Genomic DNA, 22895 nt, shown 5'->3' on the forward strand with positions numbered 1-22895 from the left:
AAAATCCTTATTCTCAGGACATACACACTGAAGTATTTAGGGATAAATGAGCATAGTGTACGCAACTTATTCTCAAGTGGTTTAGAAAAAAATATTATGATTCGATAAACAGATAATGAGAATAATACAGCAAATGGGGAAAATGTTAACAACAAGGTGAATCTGGGTAAAAGGTGGGTGCCCTAAGTACTATTTTTCTTCCTACAACTTTTGCATACATTTAAGATGATTTCCAAATAAGGGTTTTGTTCTTTTTTTTTTTTAAAGGCAGGATAATAACTACTAGATCTGAGAAGAAGCAAACAAACAAAAAGCAAATGTGATTCATAAGGAGAAAAATCTAAAAAGTAGGCAGAGGAAAAAAAAAAGACAACCCAGAGAATTACATGTATAAGAATGACTAATGACTTTTCACTTGAAACAATGCAAGCCATACGCAAACAACAATTTTCAAGTCCTGAAAAAAAAATCTGCAAAAATCTATTTCCAACTCAAAGATGAAAGAAAGCCTTTTTCAGGTCAAGAAAAGGCGAGAGAATTTGTCGGCTGTCAGACCTGCACCAAACAAATGCTAAAAACAGTTCTTTGGAAGGTAGAAACATGGAACCAGATGAAATCTTGGATTTATACCAAGGATTGAAGAGTATCAGAAATGATAAATACAGGGAAAATATGAAAGACTTATTTCCTTCTTGAAAACATGTCTTTAAGAAAGCAGAATGACGCCACATCAGGCGTATAGGAGGTATGCAGGAGAAACGAGATGGGCAGAGCAGGCCCCGAAGGAAGCGACGCCAAGCATAGGGCAGCTGCAGAGCTCAAGGGAAAGCTGAGCCTGTTCTCCATATTCTTTCCCAAGTTCCGCTCTGCCCGTGACTTGGTCTCCCCAGGTCCTCCCATGACCCCCACCCCCATGCTGATGTCACCCAGAATTTTTTCCTGTGATCTCTACCCACCCCTGCCTGTACTCACTTGCCCCAGCTCCCACCTGTGGGTCCACCTTGCCACCCACTTCCCTTTACCCCCTTTTCTGAGAGCCACTCATTTTATAGACCTTGTTGGCCATTTTTCATTCAACAGTTTAAATAATATTTCCAGTTTCAAAACTTGAATACTTTTCTACCATTCCTGAGGTTGATAAAAGTTTTCCCATAGGTTAAATTTAATTTGGGACTATAAATATTTGTATTACATCCTTTTAAACAGGTTTTCACCATTTTTTTTGAAGATTTACTTATTTTAGGGAGAGAGAGAGAGAGTGAGAGCTTGAGTGGGAGGGGCAGAGGGAGAGGGAGAGAGAATCACAAGCAGATTCCATGCTGAGTGCAGAGTCTGACGATGTGGGGCTTGATCCCAGGACCCTGAGATTACCACCTGAGCTAAAACCAAGAGTCAGAGGCTTAACCGACGGCACCACCCAAGTGCCCCAGGCTTTCACCAGTTTTATGTAGTTATCCTAGACCAGGGCTTCTAAACTTGAATTGTTTACAAATCACCTGGGTTCAATGTCAATTCTGATTCAGGAGGTCTGACATAGGGCCTGAGTTCTGCATTTCTAAAAAACTCCAGGGTGACGCACAGACTGCTGGTCCTCAGGTGACATTTTGGTAGGAATGTCTTAGACTCTTTTTTTCCTCCCCATCCCCTATGTGACCTTGATTTTGATAATTAACCCAAATTAATTTAAAATGCAGCTGGCTTTGGTAAATGGCTACATGGTTGAGCTAAAAGTATTATGCAAAATAACTAGTTTCATTAAAATACATTTAATTATGTCCACTTGCAAAATATCTATGATAGGATTTCTTTGCTCAAAGGGCCAGACAGGGTTTTCTTTCTCTTTGGGAAAGCCATTACGTAGTTCTGCTAAAAAAAACCTACCAAATCTATTTTGACGCTTTCTCAGGTCACCATCCCTTTAAGGGACCAGCCCTGTTGGTGGAGCTGGAATCTGAGGGAGGAGAATGCTCATCTCCTCAGGAAGGAAAAACATCTTCTCTTGAATGGAAAAGAAAAAAACATGAGGGCCCAAGATACGCAACTGCCCTTTAGGCTCTTCTCTTTCAGAAGAGAGCAAACTGGTTTCTCCTTGGGAGGACAGCAGAAAGAGCTGGGAGAACAGGAGCTAATGTAAATCGTGGACATTGGGGGGGCTATGATGTGTCAATGTGGGTTCATCAACTGCACCAATGTGTCCCTCTGGTGGGGGGAGGGGGCTGTTGATAATATGGGAGGCTGTGTGTGCGTGGGGGCAGGAGGTCTATGAGAAATCCCTACACCTTCCTTTCAGTTTTGCTGTAAATCTAAAACCACGCTTTAAAAAAAAAAAAAAAAAAAGATAGGGCACTAAGAACAATTGGAACCTTCTCTCTGATAACCTGTAAATCAGGAGTTAACTCTGGGAAGCTGGATGGCTACATGCAAGGCCCAGGGATAGAAATGGCTATCCAAAGGGGAGAATTCAAAGGTTTCTTTGTAAAATAGAATAGAAAAAAAAAAGCAAAGTTAGATGAAACAGATAAATGATGCTACCAAGTTTTTATGTTGCTTTAAAGTCCAATCTAAATTTTTATTATTTTTGCCCCTTCAAACATGAATGACTTAAAAAGGTAAAAATAATAACTTGACAGTGCAAAAGGCTGCAGACAGCACCTCATCCGAGTGTTCCGGGCTAACATCCCCTAACAGTGTGTGCCGAGGGGGCACGTCACCTTCATGTCTTCCTGCCTAAAATGCAAAACCTCTAGCTAATCACGAGAAAACAGACACGCTCTAGCGGAGGACATTCCAGAGAATGTCCAGGGCTCCTCAAAAGCGCCACAGTCATGAAAGACAAGGGAAAACTGAGGCGCTGTCACAGAATGAAGGCGACAAGTGCAAAGTGTTCTGGATTTGAGGCTGGAAAGGGGACATGAGTGGGAAATCTGATGAAATCTGAGTGAAATCCACAGTTCTGTTGATGAGATTGTGCCCACGTGAATTTCTTAATTTTGATCACTGTACTCTGGTAAGGCAAGATGTGAGCACCAGGGAAAGCAGGGTGAAGACTGAACAGGATCTTGCCGTGCTATTTTTGCAGCCTTACTGTAAATCTAACATTATTTCCCCAAATTTTTCAATTATAAAAATTATCACTTATTATAATTAGAACTTAAAGGCTGGTTGCTACTTAGCATTTTCACTTTAGTGTGAGTATATATTTTTGCAAAGATATAGTAATAAAAGCATGTGCAAATACCCTTTTGGCTTACCTGTACCTAAAGCCATGGGTGCCACAATCACAGCCTGCTGACACCCCCAACTGTTGGCAGCCGCCCTAGAAGGCTGGCCTTACAAACCCAAATGGAAAGGCAGAGGCGTTTAAAAAAAGCAACAACCTCATCAAGCTCTGGGAAACTGATCCTGAGGGATTGAGTGTGTGTGTAAAACATCACTTCATGTAATTCCTATAGACACTTGCTTTCCAGAACAATGAAATGAACAAAGAACAAAATGAAAGCTTTACTTACAGAATCAAGAAAAACTAAGCTCTAGAAAGATTAAACAATCCATGGCATCATGATGAGATCTTCCCCATGGCTCTGATAATTAATTTTCCCTAGCCTTGGGACTGAATCAATCTCTTTTGGAAAGAGCATGAACATTCCCCTGTATGGTGAATAGGACTCAGCTGATTAATATAGGCATTCACTCCATCTCTGTGCAGTAAATCCATTAGAATCCAGGAGTATGGCCTGGCTTCCAGGCAAAAAGAGCCTAAAAGAATTCCTGATTGAAGTTAAAAAACAAGTCTTGCCCTGTATCTGCCCCAAAGTTCATTCTCAAGATTAACTGCATATTTGTCAAGCCATGTTTCAACTCCTGTTGCATGAAAGAAGTACTTGTTTGAAGAGTTTACCCGAGCTAAGAACTATAAAGCATTATATATTGCACAAACGAGTGTGATTATTAGAAGTTTTATTATTCCTTTTAGGACATACTGTGTAATATGTTAAAGGAATTCTAACACTTTCATTTAAAAGCCCTGATCCTTTTTAATCAGTAGGCAATATTTTCTACCTTTATATGGCTTTCTAATCTTACGAAGTGAATTCATTGTTCTAATAAAAAACCTGCAATGACATTATATATCCCTTTTCCGTTTTCACCAAAGTAACTTTTTTTCAAAAAAGAGCAGAGGAAAAAGCAGGAAACATATTATGACATGAACTTAAGTCTGCGAATTTCCTCTGGGGTCTACAAGGGCCGGGATAATCTCCTATGGAGGAAGCACTTTTTTTTAACCACTCTGCGCAGCAGATGGCTTTGGGATAGGTAGGAGGGGGCACTCGAGTTCTTGGCAACAGACTCACAAAGCAAACGCCATGAATATCACATTCAGCTGCATGGCCGTGGCATTCACAGGGTTGACAAATTCCTCCAAAGAGTATTCCATCCACGCGGTAATAGCCAGGGAGGCAGGACTGCAAGAGAGGGACAGGTGACACATGCGGGGGAAGGCAACCTTGTACATCATGCAAATCATCTTCTTGTCAATAGGTTAGGAACATCAAGTGCTCCAATTTCCATAAGTAGAGAAACATACTTCTTTCCCCCCCCAAACTTCTTTATTGAGGTATCATTCACATGTCATAAAATGCACCCATTTTAAGGATACAGTTCACTGATTTTTTAGTAAACTTACCGAATTGTGCAACATCGCCATAATCCAGTTCCTCATTTTTTTTTAAAGATTTATTTGAGAGAGAGAGCATGCACAAGCAGGGGGAGGGGCAGAAGGAGAGGGAAAGAATCCCAAGCAGACTCCCTGCTGAGCTTGGAGACCTAAATGGGGCTCAATCTCATGACCTGAGCCGAAATCAAAAGTCAGATACCCAACTGACTGAGCCACCCAAGCCCCCTTCCTCATTTCTTTTTATAGGTAGAAACACGCACACCAAAACCTAGTGGCGATACAATGGGTCAGCATCCATCTTCACGGTACCTGCCGCAATATTATTAGAAATCATGTAACACTCAGCCACTTAACCAGTGTTTCAATCAAGAGGACATTTTCCTCTCAACCTGATTTTGTTTTCTTTTGGGTAAGAGTCACTAAATACTACCATCAAAGTGCTCAAGGGTAGGTCTGTATTAAACTGCATCAGGTGAATTGAGCAAACATTACAGGCATGCTTTCGTGGTATTCATGGATGCTGTCCCCTGCCTGGGAGGAGCAGGGGGCCATCCCAGACAGTCATTCATGTCATTCTCAAGATGACCCTGAGAACCATTCTCTCTATTTTATAGACATGGAATATGGAACATGGAGCAGTTAGACCCTGTGCCCACTGTGCCAATGGAAAGATTCAAAGTCGGGGAGACACACCTCCCAGACCTGTGGCCACGGGGCTCCTTGGGGCTGCACCAGACATAAATCGTGTTTCGAGTGCAGACTGGTGAGTGATTATTTGGGAGGCCAGCATACTCCCATGGGGCCATGGGAGGAGGGGCGTGGATCTGGTTTTTACTCTTGTAAAAAATATTAAAATTGCATTTTCATTATTTGAGTAATATATACATGCATTCATTCACACTGACCTTGTGAAAGTCCCCTTAACACCTCCATGCACCACGTTCCCGTCATGGACAATGGGCCAGTCTACAGATGGGCACTGAGGGGGAGCTGCCTGGGGGTCTGTGTGGTGGCCACAGGGCTCTCAAGAATTCCAGTCCCCACCTATAGCTGCCTGATTCCTTAAGTCAGCTCCTAATGAAAGAATGAGTTCTTCTGGCTGATAAAAACACTTAAAATTATGTGTTAAGCTTCGTGTGCTTCCTTGAGCGATCATCCCCTGCACATCAGCGCATTTTCCTCTGAACCCAGTGGACCTGGAGTCCTCCAGCAGCACCTGCTCACTGCTGCCTCCTCCTGGTCTAGCTAGCCTGGGCTTCTACTTTATCTGCCAGCCAGCCCACTCCCACATCCCACATACTATGAGGTAGCCTTAAGGTCATTTATCCAGTAAGCACACAGGACTTAGATCCTACAGATACTTCCTTGGCCTAAAAATACATGTCTTAGATCTAAAAAAAAAGTTCATGGGGTCATAAAAGAAACAACCCTGTAAAATATTTAAAATAGAAATAGAAATATTTAATTAAAAATCTACATCATGAAGCACAGGCCAACTTTATTAACTGCAAAGTGTACAATTGATAAAGATTCGTAAAAACAAATCATAAGTTAACGGCCCAAAACTCACAGTCAATGACAAGTCAGTCTTAAACACGGGAGAGGCAGGACCGTGTGGTGGTTGATGGTGCACATGATGCTTGGAACCTGATATAACTACTTCCTAGCTCTTTCCTACAGAAAGAGGTTAGGATCGTGCCAAATAACATAGAAAGTCCTCAGCAGGAGAGAGTTATTATCAATATTCAGGTCCAAATAATTTCAAAATATATTTCAGAACATTTTTTTAGTGACAGATTACTTCTACTGGTGATCGTAAGCACATTCTCACACACTTCATTGTGAAGTAGAGGTCACCCAAGTTAACCTAGCTGGGGGCCATAAAAAGTCTCAAAACAGGCCAGGCTTTCTAGGTGGCACGCTGGTGATTTGTAAATGTCCAGATACAATCAAGTTCAACCCTCCTTAGAAATGCAAACTATGGCATGGGCAGTGCAACTTTCTGGTTGACTAAGGCAAGAGGGTAGACTGAAATCAGGCCACTTCCACGTGTCCCAGGACTCTGCTGGAAGAGGCACCAGATTGCCTTAAACATTGTGACTTCCAATATTCCTAAAGCTGCCCAAAGTCTGAGCCAAATGTTAGGTTTCTAAAGTTAAAATTCAAGTGCGGGTTATTGTATCACCTTTAATGTGCTTTTTTTCTCCTTAGGAAAGAACAAAAGGAGATAGGAAGGGAAGAAGAGGAGCCTTACCTCACAGGAGAGCCCTCCGTAGCCTTGGGGACATTCGCAGTGCTCCACCTCGGTGGCCAGTGCCAGGTCTATAACGTTAGGGCTGGCTGTATCCAAAGAGACAGAATCCAACCTACCAATAGACAGGAGTCATCCCGTGACTCAGACGCCTACCTACAAATGACAGCTAACATCTTGATGAGGTGGATTCTTAAAAGTTTTCTTCAAACAAAAAGGTGATGTGACTTTTGTAAGTTACTACAGATTTTCCCACCAATATGATTTCTGAAAGCTGTCAGTATTCTCTGGAAGGCCTTTGCAACATTTGGTGCAAAGAAGAGTAGTCGCCCAGACAGCTGTGGGAAGGGTCTGATGTTGCCCAGTCTGAGTTGAAACACTTCTGAAAAACTAACCCATTCAATCATCCTATCTCAAATACAGAGATTGTTCTTAAATGTATAATTCTGTGTTTGCTTTAGGCCAACGTGCATGCGTAGCCGTAGCCTGGCATTGCCAGAAATTGACCTTCTGGAAGTAATAACATGACCGAGGATGGGAACATTAGCTTAAATAGACAGGAAAATCTAAGACCATTAACATCAGGAGGGTAAAAAAAAGATACAAGGTGGTCCAGACAATTGTGAACTTGTCAGGCATTTCTCAGAAAATCACCCTGAAAGTTTCTGATCCTGATGTCAAGATGATCTCCTACTGAGGCACACTTGTCATGGACCACTGTTCTTACATCGTCACTAAAATTATAGTAATAAAAATATTTTTTAAGGCAGCCAGTTCCATTAGTTGTACCCTTAAAATAATCAAGGAAAATATATTACACTGAAAATACATCATTATTAATACATGAAGACGAGATTGAGGACCCTTCCCATGAGCTTTCCCTCTCTTTCAAGACACACCTGTAAAGAGCCATTTTTGCAGAATTGTAGTTGGCTCTAATCAAGAGATGTGTCACGTTGGCAAGGACAGTCATCAGCTGGTCGCGATCTATCTCCCTTTTGTTATTAAAATCTCGAAAGTTCTCCGGCACAAGTCTGACCACATTCAAGTACTCTTCATGTGGTTGTAATGCCAGGCCCTCAGCCCGGGTGCTTAAAGTGAGTCCATTTCCCTAATATTTAAACCAAGAGGAAATACATTTGTAATTCAACTTCACGATCAAAAAATAAAAGCAAATTTCTCTTCAGCAACGTGGCTTTTCATTTGTGCTTAGGTTCTCAGGGCAAACATGTAATCGTATCTATAACTCTTGGTTCGGAATGATCGGAGGAGAGCTGTTTCCTTGTATTCCCCTCAGAGGGATTCAGAGAATAAATCTAAAGCCTGGGTCCTGTGCTGGGATCTCAGAAGAGAAACAGCATGTATGCGCCCATAGCTTTCCTCAAAGCAATGAATCTGACACCCCTCATCTTTAACTGAAGAGCAAAAGTAGAAAAGTATATAAAGATACCTCTAGCTTTCCACAAAATTGCCATTCCCAAAAATGCTTTATGTCACCCCGATCCCACTTGCCGCAGGCTGGATGGGGGGTGCACATCATTAAAGGTGCTGGGAGAAAGGGACATCTGGGTGGCTCAGTCAGTTAAATGTCTGCCCTCGGCTCAGGTCATGATCCCAGGGTCCTGGGATCCAATCCCATGTTGGGTTCCCTGCTCAGCAGGGAGCCTGCTTCTCCCTCTCCTTTTGCCCTTCCCTCCACCCTCCACTTGTTCTCTCTCTCTCAAATAAATAAGTAAAATCTTTAAAGAAAAATAAAAAATAAAGGTACCAGGAGAGGGGGCAGACACTGCAGACTAGAACCTGAGGTGGTTTCTTACCTTTGGGAAAATTTCCAGCGAGGTTGAGCTGGGTCTTTGAGTGATGGGGGCGGAGGGGAGAGAGGGTACAGTGGCTGAGGACAAAAATGGGAACCCATCTTCCGTCCCCACACTGCCAAGCACTACTGGCTAAGCGTTCATGTGGGTGGCAACGTGGCAGGAGGAGACAGAGGGACTCAAAGGGCTGACAGGGTACTTCCAACGTCAGAGCAAACCCGTCTCCCTTCTCAATGTGAAAAGATGGGTCAGCTTTGGGGATCGAGGGAAGAGCCCCATGTGCTGTCCTGAGGCAATTCCAGGAATGGGCCCAAAGAGAATTATCACCAGTCTTGGTGGTGCCTGGATGAGGCAAAGCCTTGCTGAACGGCCACCTGGCCCTGTGCTCCCCGCTACTATGGGCTCCCTTACCACTTGGAGTCATGAACTGTCCCCCAGAGAAGCCCTTCTGCTCTACAGCAAAGCAATGTGAAAGCAACTACCTTAATGATAACATCAGCGTAAGACATGAGGTCCCCGTCCACCATCTCCATGGGAACATCGTAAGACACCGTGTACTTGAGGAAGCCACCAAATGCAGTCAGCTGAAAGAGGTAAGCGAGAGTGAACACAGAGGGCACATGACCACAGCCCCTCTGTAAGAGGAAGTGGTGGCCAGGATCCGTCGGGAAACAACCCGGCTGCAAGGTGTCCGAGTGGCCACGGTACAGACGGGAGTCCACAGCAAGGCAGTGAAAAGAAAGCATATTATACGAATATGTTGTTTAACCAATATTACCAAAATGCAGGATGTGATTTAAATGTACAGAAGAAAGATGTGCTCCTTCTTAAAGAAAGCCCAAGGTGAACGAGCATCAACTTCTGTGAGTCACATAGGAGACGTATATTTCACTTAATTTTTTAGGATTTAGGAGTCAGATCCATGATGATAATCCCAACATTCTGATCTCCTTGCACTGCTTGTAGAAGAACAATAAGGAACAGGACTCATCGGCTAAAGATGGACTAAAGGTTTTTCCTCCTGGTCGTATCCTTTAATACAAAATGGAGATGTTCTTTGTGACAGGTGTGTGACACAATATCAGGTTCAGAATCCAGTCTTTGCACCCGAAAATTAGAAGAGTGATCTTAACAGGAAAAAAAAGATCATTGACCTTTGGTGATAAGACCACATTATAAAGAGAGCACATCTTCTAGGATTATAATTTGATGGGAAAAAAGAATCGTTTTCAAAATAAACACTACTTAAACCTAAGTCTAAATAAAACAAGTTGTAAAATTAAAATATAGCCAATAAGTGAAATAGAAACTTCCCAAGCTATAAGACCTGCACTACGATGAAACATAGACCATTACTTCAAAACAAACCAAATGCACAGGGAAGGTAAGCACGGAGCTTGAGCCACTGAGATAGATTCTACGGAGTATATTTTCGGATCATCAGAATCTGGAGAGAAGTGGCAATATCGGGGGCGCCTGGGTGGCTCACTCAGGTAAACTAACCTTTGAACCAAACTGCCTTTGGTTCAGGTCATGATTCTGGGGTCCTGCGATGGGAGCCCCATATGGGGCTCCCTGCTCAGCGGGGAGTCTGTTTCTCTCTCTCTGTCTACCCCCTCCCCCCGCTCGTGCTCTCTCTCCCTCCCTCCCTCTCTGTCTCAAAGAAAAAAGAAAAAAGAAAAAAAAAAGAAGTGGCATGATTGGTAGGGAAGAAGGGGACAATGGCAGGTTAAATCATATTAACCAAATTTCCCCTTGGTAGAATCACCACTTTGCATTTTCTTAAAATGGGAAGTATTCTATCTTTGCTAAATGTGAATGTTAGGTGAGAAAGAGTCTGTCTTGATAATGAAACTGGCAGGACACCAGCCCCAATGCCCAGTCTGTCCCGCCCAAGTTCCTTCTGCGCCAGGCTCTCCACTGAGCCCTGGGACTAAGGAAAGTACAGGGCTAACTAAACAAAGCAGGGATTTGCCCAACACTTCACAGAGGCCCAAGTGATCCAGGAACGCAGAGGAAAGTGGAGAGCCTATCATGGGAGGAGGGGACAAGACTTCCTACAGCAGCCTGCCTATGACCAACGTGGCCAAGAACAAAGTTCATAGTCTAATGATGTAATAAAGTCACCCAAGGCTAAGCAAGACCATGTGAGTCAGGTGTAAGTAAATGCTGTATAATTATCTGTCAAACCCTCGAGTGACCCTGAGACGACTTAAATTGCCAACAAGAAGTTCTTTCCTAATGTGCTCTGAGATCTTTGCCCAAGATGTCACTTCTGGCGATGGCCCTACCTTATTTCCAAGGTAGGCCTCTGGGGCCAACCAGTAATACTTGGAAGTCAGCCTCTGCAGGACCACCGTGTTGTTGATGCTAATCCGATGATGCCCACCCAGCGCATCTTGCTGAGACAGGATCTTGCTTGGACTGATCAGGTCGGTGACCAGCCACCCAGACATATCTTTCACCTTAAAAAAAGATTCAGAATTTCAGAATATGAAATTGAAGTCCCCTGAGATTTCACCCAGGCCAGTACTAATATCCCTACAATGAAGAAACAGACCCAGAGAGCTTAGCTAAAGACAGAACACCGTGGGGTTAACACACTGTGGCCACAGAACCACACGACTCATGACCCTTCTACTTGTCAAAGGATCAAGAAAATTTGAGAATGAGTCAAACACTCTCCAGATCCCCAGATCAATTATAAGCAAGTTGGCGAGCAAAACTGTGATGGACACAGATAATATATTTTAGATTAAAAAAAAAAATAGCAAGGATCTTAATAGATGCATTGAACAGCTTTACCAAAAAGCTGAAAAATGTGTAAAATTAACCTCCAGATCCTATCCTCCTGATTTATCATTTACAAAGAGATGACAAGCCATCACCCCAGCATGGTAGCCACAGGGATTCACCTTCATTCTTAGGTACTGATTGGGATTCCCACTCCCTCCCCAATGTTGCTCCCACTCCTCACCAACCTGCCAGGGAGGGAGGGAGGGAGGGAAAGGAGAGTCAGGGACTAGCAACCCCCCTACCCTGAATACAGCTTTCCCAAGATGGCCATGGGGAGGCCAGGTGGTTACCACGGATGAGCCCTGTGCCCTGCCATCCTCCCTAACCTCGGGCCATCACACTGTCCTCCCAGGCACCATTTGGCATCCCCCTAGGACTCCTCATTCCCAAAACAACTGAGGAATCAGTTGTCTGCCCTCATAATCCCTATGTCACCTGTTGTTATTCCTACCCTCACCAGGTTCTCTGAGCTAGAAGATTCTGCATGAACCCATGTCCTGGCCTGAGACCAGTGTGGAGCAGTGGGTCCCAGAACTCACCTCTGACCCCACAACCAGATGCATTTCCATACAGAAGAAATTGAGACATGATACATTCTACAGTATCATAACATCCTATTATTTGGATAGGGAAATATATGTAGGAACAAGCACATGACCAAGAAAGAAACTTCTGTGACACTTTAGTAGCCGGCTGCCTCTGATCCATGCCAATGTCATTACAAACGGCCGGGAGTGGTGGTACAGGGAAAGGCAGCCCCCTTGCTTTAGAACACAGCTCCCAGAGAGCTCCTTTGAGGTGGCACGTGTCTTAAATCCGGACTCGGGGAAGGTACCCGCACCTGACTGATGGACCAAGAAAGGCTGTCACAGACGTCAGAAACGCCAAAGCAGAAGCATTCTGAGCAGCCCTCGGGGTTTCTCTCCTTCAAGTTATAGAATCCTGGCTTGCAGAGGTCACAATTGTCTCCCTCAACATTTTCCTGCATGGAGTAGAGAAAAGATTTGAAACCAGTGTGTCTAGATAGATAGAATAAAGTGACGTTAACAAGAAAGGTGTTTGGTGATCCAGAGAAACAGGTAAATAAATAGATACTCTGAGGAGATGTAAAGCCTCATGAAGTCATTATTTCCAAAACAGATATTTTGAAATTATGACCACTTAATTTTGTAGGCAAGAATGAGGGTCAGGATCCTAGAGCTCGGTCATTTATATTGAAATGACTTTTTTCATATTGTTTTGTTAGAAACCTTCCATTTTTGCTGATCTTTCGAGAATTTTAAAACCCAAGGAGGGCTATATAATTGTTTGTCTTATTAATAAATGCTCAAGATTATTTTCAGTCACTTATAAAATGTGCTCAAGACTCTGCTTACATGGGAAGAAGCACAGAAGATATAATGGGAAGTCCCATAAATTATGGTTATCATGGGGAAATGGATATTAATATCAGATAGCAAAAAACCCCCACCTCCGTGGTACCCAATGACTGTGTTTTTTATCATTGTCCAATTTCTTTTTAAGAGAAATCCAAAATAACATATCTGCCTTATTTGACATTTTTACAAATTTAGTATTTACCTGGTTCTCCTCTAAACATTAGGCTGGAACAGAATCTCAGAAGAGATAATGGCCCAGGCCTAAGAAATGCAGTATTTGGTTTCATCTTGGAAGTCACAGAAATACCTCTGGAATAGATGGCCATTGCCCAGAAGGCACCAAAAAAGCAAACTGGGTGCCCATCTAAGGCCAAGGACATAGACTATGACATAATGTCATGCTTCTCAGGAAGGTATGGGGAAGCAGAGTTCTATTTAAACCTTGCTGCTTTGCTCAAGAACTGATCACCTTAACCTATGGAATGTGTTGCTTTCTTAGGATACCTCAAAAGAAACTCAGGGTCATCTTTAACCCCCACGCATACCTTACAGAGACAAGGCTCTGAGCATGGGTCCTCGTTCACACTCCCAGCCCGACTGCACTCACAGCGGATGCAGGCTGGGTAAGCCTTGTAACCAAATTGGCAGCGATCACATTTTTCTCCTGCGTAGCCTTCCTTGCATGGACATTGACCTGGCCACTTCCCTGGGAAGAAAAGGATGGCAATGGCCCAAAAGGAGGGTAAAAAGGTTAAAGCAGGGGTTGGCAAACTATTTCTGCAAAGGGCCAGAGACGAAATATTTCAAGCTTTTTGGCAAAAGGATCTCTGTTGCAATTACTCAACTTTGCCCTAAGTGCTTGGGAGCAGGTAACAGATGGGCATAGCTCTGTTCCAATACAACTTTACTTACAAAAACTGGTGGTTTGCCAGATAACGGCCCATGGACCACAGTTTGTCAACCCTTAGTTTAAAAAAAGAAAACAGAGATGAAAAACAGAGTCTGGTGGGAATGTCAAATTGTACCATGACTTTGGAAAACAGTTTGGCACTTTTTCAAAATATGCAACATAGAGTTACTCTATGACCCAGCAATTCCACTCCTAATCATTTATCTAAGAACAATGAAAACATACATCCACAAAAAAGTTAGACATGAATGTTTGTAGCAGCATTATTCATAATAACCAAAAAGTGGAAACAAATGAAATACTCATGAACTGATGGATGGCTATATAAAATGTGGTACATACATACGATAGAGTAGTATTCAGAAAAGAAAAAGAAAAAAAAAAGGACCAAAGTACTAATGGAGGCTACAGCATGGATAAACCTTGAAAACATGATGCTAAGTAAAAGAAGCCAGTCTCAAAAGACCATACATTGTATGGTTCTGTTTATATTAAATGTCCAGAATGAGCAAATCTGTGGAGAGAAAGATCAGTGGTTGCCTAGGGCTGGGGCGGTGGGCATGGAGGGAAGTGGGGAGTGATTACCAACAGAGAAGGGGTTTCTTTATGGGGTAATGAAAATGGTATATAATGGGCTGTGTTGATGGTTGCACCCACAAATATACCAAAAAAACACTGAATCATACACTTTAAACTGGTGAATTGTATGGTAGTGAACTGTATCACAAAATAAAGCTGTTGTTGGTTTGTTGTTGTTGTTGTTGTTGTTGTTGTTTTTGAAAGCACAAGGGAAATGGTAAAGGGCAATGAGCACTATCCCTGATTTTAATGGCAGCTCTGAAACTTTCAGCTGTGTAACGTCAGCCAAGTCCCTTAACTGCTCTGAGCTACAGCTTCCTTGCCTATAAAATGCATTAAATAATTTATATCTGCTATGGCTGAATGTTTAAATGATATATTTCTTAAAATGAACCTAATCAAGGGTAATTGTGACTACAATCAACATCATCCTCATTACCATTAGCATCCCATTACCAGTCCTGTGTAAGGATTAATTCAATTGTGTAAATTACCCTCCGCATTGTGGGTGGGCCCCCTGGTTGGCACATCCTTCCCAGCTGATCAATATCCATTTTAACAGCTAGTGACTGAGAATTTGATGAGGTCACAGAAGTCTTTGAACAGATGCAACCTTTTCAGGAGATTCCGGTATTTGCAAGTCCTTTGCCAGTTTTCGTAACAGAAAGAACACTGACATTTACAAAGTTAGCAGGAAAATTTGTTTGCTTTGCGAGATGATGTATGCAAAAGCCTTATGAGTGTCTTCTAAGAGCTAAATAGAGGGATTGCTATTTACTGTGTTCCCCATATGGCTTTAAACTGAGCCTTATTTTTTCTCTCATCAAATGCTCAATTATCTGCTCAAATGTCATTTCATCACCCCAACATTGCCCTCTTTACACCCCATCTCCCTCCAATCATGACTCCCAATTTTGCTTCATGCCCACAGGACTCCTCCCTACCCAGAGTTATATTATGCATGTACGTGTTCGTTGAGTGTCTGTCTGTGAGCAGGAATTTTGATCATCTTGTTCAAGTACATATTCCTGGGCCCTAAAGAATTGCCCGACACATAGTAACTGCTTGGTAAGTATTTTGTAAACAAAAGAATCAATAGAGAATCATATCACTCAATTTCTATCCAATTATGATAGTTCCACCCAGTACAAATCTTCCACCAAAAAAAAAAAAAAAAAATCAATTCAAGCACAAAAACCAATCAAGGACTTACCTTTGTGTAAGCCAGATTGGAGCTCATCTTTAATACAGACAGAACTGAGGGACCCAAAAGGGTCACAGTCACAGGGACGACAAGGGTTGTCCTCATAAGGAGACACCTGAAAGGCAGAGTTTGTCCTGGACTATCTTACTAGAATTATTATTAGCAATAATATCAACAATAATACCAATGACAAGGTACTGGCTTTTCACTCAAGATGTGACTATTATAATGATTTTGTATACCCAGGGAGTGTAGGTCTCAGGAAAATAATTTGAGCTCACGCCAGAAAGTCCCAAACATTTTTTGATGGGACAGTAGCCAGTATCATTAGCAGAGTGCCATTCTTTCTCATGACCACTGTTATGGGGCTCCCCTCCGCTCTCTCTCACAGCCATGTATAAGCATCACCTAGACCAGACCTCCACAGGGAGCCAGGTGGTAACTACATATTAGGTCAGCTGAGGATGGACTGAGCACTTCCTACAGGCAAGATACAGCTGTAATAGTTTTTGACTGACTCTTCCCATTCACAGTTAGTATTACAAAACCAAGATTACACAGCCAGTAGGGCCCCAAATCCAAGTTAAATAACAAGTGAACATCCTACTCTGAGCAAGAACACAGGACAAACAGAGCAGGAAACAGATATCCAAAAAATGCTACTAGCAGAATAAGAATATAAAGGAAATATTACAGAAGGGAATGAGTTTCCAGTATTGAAGTTGACCGTTGGCGAAATCTCTTTTCCACCTTGAAAAGGCAATGAAATTCAGCTATGGTGAAGAAACACTCTCACCTTGTATGGTCTATAATATCCATCAATACAGGTTTCACAATTGATCCCCACGGTGTTCTGCAGGCAATTGATGCAAACCCCTCCTCCTCGGAACTGTCCAGCAGTATTCAAACTTCTCCTCTGATTTGCAACACTTTCATCATAGTAACAGTCTTGAGTTTTATTGTGACAATTACATTCTAGGAGAATTTTAACATCTCAATTAATATATTTATTATGTCCTATATAAAGAAAACCCTTCCTTCCCTAAGTTTCTATGACCGTAAATTAAATTAAAATTCCAGAATAAGTAAATTTAATAGGATATGGGCAATCTTATTGAGGACGATTGGGAGTAGTCATCAAAATTATACACATGTACACCCATTTGACCCCTCAACCTATCTTCTGGGATCACAATCCCGCAGACGTACCTGCACTTATGAGTGATATGTACAGGCTTAATCATCGCATCACTGTTTGTGTTAAAAAAGACTGGGAACACATGAACTATCCATGGATAGGTAGCTATTTTAATTATATTGCATCCATTTAATGGAATTCAGTGGTACTGTTTTTAAAAACAGCACTCCAATAGAGAACAAACTAGTGGTTACCAGAAGGGAGTTGGGTGGGGGGATGGGTGAAGTAGGTGAAGGGGATGAAGACGCACTCATCATGATGAGCGCTGAGTAATGAATATATAGAATTGTTGAATCACTATATTGTACCCCTGAAACTAACATAACACTGTGTGTTAATTATACTGGAATTGAAATAAAAAAATAAATAAAATAAAAATAAGAACAGCATTTCATATTGCTAACACAGAAAGATTTTCAAGACATACTGTTAAACATAAAAGCCATATGTAGAATAACATGCAAGCATGTCAGGCCCCATGTATGAACTACATTGGGGGTAGGGATATGTTGATGTATGTTTTATTTGCATAAAAATTTCAGGAAGAACATAGGATGGAGACAGAGTGGAAGGAATATTTTTCACTACATATTTTGTATATATTGGTGGATGTTGGAATCGTGTGAATGTATTGCCTACTTAAAAATTAAATCCAAATTAGGTAAAGAATACATCTATATATGGGAAGAGGAACCCGAGATAAAATAGCAAATCCCTGAAGATACAGGTAGGTCTCAATACGTTAAATTGTATTCAGGTAGTATGTAACTTTGGGAACTATTTGAATATTTAAAAAAACAAGTTACATCCTAGTCCCAATGTTAAGTCATCATCAAAGTAAGCATGTTAAGAAGGAAAAACACTACATCCTTCCATTCTCAGTAGACCTACTTTCACATGTGTTCCCAGCAGAAACGGTGCCGGGCCGCCAGGGCTGTTGGTGGTACCCTGGACAACACCTACTGCAGCTCTCTCCGCAGGTGTTATGCTCACACTGACACTGTAGCTTCTAGAAATGGAGAATACAAAATGACATCTGGAATTAACCTGTATATTTTTTGTAACTTTATTTATTTTTTAAGATTTTATTTGAGAGAAAGAGAGAGCGTGTGCGAGCATGTGCACAAGCAGGAAGAGGGGCAGAAGGGGAGGAAGAAACAGACTCCCCACTGAGCAGGGAACCCGATGCAGGGCTCCATCCCGGGACCCTGGGATCATGACCTGTGCTGAAGGCAGACGCTTAACCAACTGAGCCACCCAGGCGCCCCACATAACTTTATTTTTAAAAGAACTGATCATGGTCACATATCCTGCATGACAGTATACCTGAGGACATATGGCTCCATCAAAGCATAGAGACATTCATTTTTAGAGAAAAATATACACACACGACCTGGTTACAAACAGAAGTGAGGAGGAATAAAACAAAGCTAAAAATAAAATGGGTTCATGAACAAAAAGTTTTCCAAATAAGATACATGGATATTCAGGGTTTATAAGCTCTTATTAATAACTTTCTTGATCTTCCTAGGTTTCAGCCTCAAAAGAGGATAATCCTATTCAAGAGTCAGAGAATTACAAAGACTGGGGGGAAAAATAACAAGCCGCTTCATATAAATTGTTTAAGAGGAGACAGGGTCTCATATTATTCACTTAGTATTATGTTAAAATGGGTAAACTTGTTTTTCTCTTGATTTAGTACCACAAACATGGAAAAGGAAGAAAATGGGAGGAGGGGAACAATTCTTTTAAAAAATATAAGCATAATTTATAACTGTGCATGGTTTTAGCTTGACAGTCTTATAGAGAAAAGATCTTCAAAGATCATTAGGCCACTGAATTGTATACTTGAAAATGGTTAAAATGGTAAATTTTATGTTATGTGTATTTTACCACAAAAATTTCACAGTAAATACTTAATTAGAAATACATCTTCCAAACAAAAAATAAATAAAAGAAATAAAAGGCATCCAAATTGGTAAGGAAGAAGTAAAGCTCTATTTGCAGATGGCAGGTTAGTACATATGGAAAACCCCAAAGACTCCACCAAAAAACCACTAGAACTAATAAATGAATTCAGCAAAGTTGCAGGATACAAAATTAATGTACAGAAATCTTTTGCATTGCTATACACTAATAATAAAGCCGCAGAAAAGGAAATTAAGAAAGCAATCTCATTTACAATTACACCAAAAACAATAAAACATCTAGGAGTAAACTTAACCAAAAAGGTGAAAGATCTGTACTCTGAAAACAATAAAACACCGATGAAAGAAATTCAAGACGACACAAAAAAATGGAAAGAAATTCCACACTCATGGATTGGATGAACGAATGTTGTTACAATGCCTATACTACCCAAAGAAATCTACAGATTTAATGGAATCCCTATCAAAATACCAACAGCATTTTTCACAGAATTAGAACAATCCTGCAATTTGTATGGAACCATAAAAGATCTCAATCAGGGCGCCTGGGTGGCTCAGTTGGTTAAGCGACTGCCTTTGGCTCAGGTCATGATCCTGGAGTCCCTGGATCGATTCCCGCATTGGGCTCCCTGCTTGGCAGGGAGTCTGCTTCTCCCTCTGACCCTTCCCCCTCTCATGTGCTCTCTCTCATTCTCTCTCTCTCAAATAAAAAAAAAAAAAGATCTCAATCAGCCAAAGCAATCCTGAAAATTAAAAGTAAAACAGGAGGCGGCGCCTGGGTGGCTCAGTTGGTTAAGCGACTGCCTTCAGCTCAGGTCATGATCCTGGAGTCCCGGGATTGAGTCCCGCGTCGGGCTCCCTGCTCGGCGGGGAGTCTGCTTCTCCCTCTGACCCTCCTCCCTCTCATGCTCTCTGTCTCTCATTCTCTCTGTCTCAAATAAATAAATAAAATCTTTAAAAAAATAAAATAAAATAAAATAAAACAGGAGGTATCACAATTCCAGATTTCAAGTTATATGACAAAGTGGTAGTAATTAAAACAGTATGGTACTATAGATCAATGGACTCAAATAGAAAACCAAGAAATAAACCCACAATTATATGGTCAATTAATCTTTGACAAAGGAGGAAGGAATATACAAAGGGAAAAAGACAGTATCTTCAACAAATGGGTGTTGGGAAAATTGGTCAGCTACATGCAAAAGAATGATGCTGGACCACTTTCTTTTACCATACACAAAAATAAAGTCAAAATGGATTAACGACCTAAATGTGAGACCTGAAACCATAAAAATCCTTGAAGAGAGCACAGGCAGTAATTTCTCTGACATAGACCATAGTAACAATTTCCTAGATATGTCTCCTAAGGCAAGGGAAATAAAAGCAAAAATAAACTATTGGGACTACATCAAAATAAAACGTTTCTGCACAGCAAATCAAACAATTAATAAAACTAAAAGGCAACCTACTGAATGGGAGAAGACATTTGCAATGACATATCCAATAAAGAGTTAGTATCCAAAATATATAAAGAACTGATACAATTCAACACCCAAAAAACAAATAATCCAATTAAAAAATGGGCAGAAGACATGAACAGATATTTTTCCAAAGAAGACATCCAGATGACTAATAGACACATGAAAAGATGCTCAACATCACTCATCATCAGGGAAATGCAAATCAAAGCTACAATGAGATACCATCTCACATCGGTCAGAATGGCTAAAATCAACAACACAAGAAACAACAAGTGCTGGCAAGGATCCAGAGAAAGGGGAACTCTCTTGTACTCTTGGTAGGAATGCAAACTGGTGCAGCCACTCTGGAAAACAGTATGGAGGTTCCTTGAAAAATTAAAAATAGAACTACCCTATGATCCAGTAATTGCACTACTGGGTATTTACCTAATAAATACAAAAATGCTAATTCAAAGGGAGACGCTCACCTTATGTTTATTGCAGCACTATTTACAATAGCCAAACTATGGAAGCAGCTCAAGTGTCCATCAATAGATGAATGAATTAAGAAGAAGCAGTACGTATCTATACAATGGAATATTATCCAGCCATAAAAAAGAATGAAGTCTTGCCATTTGCAACATGGATAGAGCTAGGGAGTGTAATGCCAAGTGAAATAAGTCAGCCAGAGAAAGACAAATACCATATGCTCATGTAGAATTTAAGAAAAAAAGCAAATGAGCAAAGGTAAAAAAAAGAGAGACAGAGGCAAACCAAGAAACAGACTCTTAATTACAGATAACAAACTGATGGTTATCAGAGGGAGGGGTGTGGAGTAATGGGTGAAATAGGAAATAGGTGATAGAGATTAAAGAGTATGCTTATCATGATGAAAAAAATCTTCTTTGTGCTGGACATACTAGGAAAACAAAACAAAACAAAACAAAAAAGAAATATATCCTCCAAAGAAAGTGGAATAAAATTGTTCAAAAAAATGAAATCAGTTAAATTATCTGAAAAATATTTTTTGCACCATGATTTTATACCTTTCAACATCTGACTTGAGTAAAAAAACAGTAAGGCAAACACTATAGCTGTAACTCCTATTTTAAAGTTTTAATAAACTGTAAAATACTAGAACTCACCTTTGTAGTTTCATCCCATGGACAGCTACTAGCATGGCCATAACAAATACACATTCCTCCAATAGAAATGTCTTTGACTGAATAGTAATACTAAGGAAAAAGAAAGTGACAAATAAAAATTAAGGCCTCTTCTATTTCAGTTCAAAGAAAATGTTGGGCTCTCCAACATATAGCTCAGCAGTTATTGGTAACCTAAAAAATAATTAGAGACACACTTTAAATTATATTTCATGCACAAAAATCCTTGTGTTGATTTAAAACAAATAATGCCCAAATGAACTCACCAACAGAAAACAAATGAGTCTAAAACAAATTCTTAACTTGGCTGCACCTCATACCAGGCAGTCATATTCAAAACCCATAACTGATAACCCTAAAAAATACTGAATACAGCACTATACAGTTGAATATAGTACTTTATACAAAGGATAATAACTCATGGCCAAGTAGAATTTTCCCCCCAAATGCAAAGTTAGTTCAACACACAAAAATTAGTAAATGTAAATCACCATATTAACAGAATAAAGGAGAACAAAAACATTTGATCATTTCAATAGAGTCACAAAACACATGTTACAGAATTTACCACCATTCATTAAAAAAAGCTGGCAAGCCAGTAGAAGAGAATCTGCTCAGCCATAATAAAGGGAATCCATGAAAACCTGAGAGCTAGCAGTGAAAGATTAAGTGTTTTCCTCTTACAATCTGTTCTCACCATTTCCATTCCACATCTATGGGAGGTGCCAGCCAGCTCAATAATGCAAGGAAAAAGAAATCAAAGACATAAAAAGTGCACAGTAAGGCCAAACTCTCATTATTTGTAGATGATATTATTGTGTACTTGGGAAAACCTAAAACAACAACAACAACAAAAAAAAACAAAAAACAAAAAACAAAACCCACTAGAAATAATCTGTGACTTTAGCAATGTCTTAATATGTAAAATCAATTAAAAAATGGACTGTATTTCTATACACTAGCAATGAAGAAATGGAAAATAAAATTTAGAAAGCAATCTATTAAGGCTAACAGGCAAAAATGTATATTAAGAATACATTGAATAATAGATGTACTAATAAACAAATAATAAAACATTGCCAGGAGAAACTACAGAGGACCCAGACAGGTGGAGAGATACAGCATGTTCATGGATTAGATGATCCAATATTATCAAAGTGTCTTCCACAATCCTTCCCAAACTGATCTATTAATCCAGTGGAATCCCAATGAAAATCTTGGCAGGATTTTTTGGGGGGGGGCAGAAAGTAACAAACCCATCCTAAAATTTATAAGGAGACAAAATGAATCTAGAATTGCCAGAGATATTGAAAAAGAACTCATTTGGACTATTTTAGTACCTGACTTCAAGACTTAAGTCTAAAAAACCACAGCAATTGAAAAAGTTTGTTATTGGCATAAAGACGAATGGTGCCGAACAATTGCATGCATATACAGGGAAACAAAGAGCCTTGACCTCTACTTCACACCAAACACAAAAATTAATTTGAAAGACAATAAATGTAAAAGCTAAAACTATAAAGCATAACATCTTTGCA

General features: G+C 40.6%; 1 protein-coding gene across 1 annotated transcript in view; it reads right to left on the bottom strand.

The window, feature by feature from the left end:
• Window positions 1-22895, bottom strand: part of LAMA1 (laminin subunit alpha 1) — a 164226-nt gene that overhangs the window by 83274 nt on the left and 58057 nt on the right. Inside the window, exons 6-16 of the mRNA XM_064578796.1 lie at window positions 21340-21429; window positions 17698-17815; window positions 16405-16583; window positions 15618-15723; window positions 13461-13621; window positions 12378-12518; window positions 11032-11205; window positions 9223-9324; window positions 7826-8037; window positions 6930-7041; window positions 4353-4463 (exon numbers count right to left, since the gene is read on the bottom strand). Coding sequence (XP_064434866.1) covers window positions 4353-4463; window positions 6930-7041; window positions 7826-8037; window positions 9223-9324; window positions 11032-11205; window positions 12378-12518; window positions 13461-13621; window positions 15618-15723; window positions 16405-16583; window positions 17698-17815; window positions 21340-21429 — 1506 coding nt within the window. The remainder of the gene's footprint in view (window positions 1-4352; window positions 4464-6929; window positions 7042-7825; window positions 8038-9222; window positions 9325-11031; window positions 11206-12377; window positions 12519-13460; window positions 13622-15617; window positions 15724-16404; window positions 16584-17697; window positions 17816-21339; window positions 21430-22895) is intronic.

This window comes from Mirounga angustirostris, unplaced genomic scaffold, assembly GCF_029215605.1.
Source record: "Mirounga angustirostris isolate CCGP_5_RB_7025 unplaced genomic scaffold, mMirAng1.0.hap1 SCAF_14, whole genome shotgun sequence".
NCBI classification, from domain to species: domain Eukaryota; kingdom Metazoa; phylum Chordata; class Mammalia; order Carnivora; family Phocidae; genus Mirounga; species Mirounga angustirostris.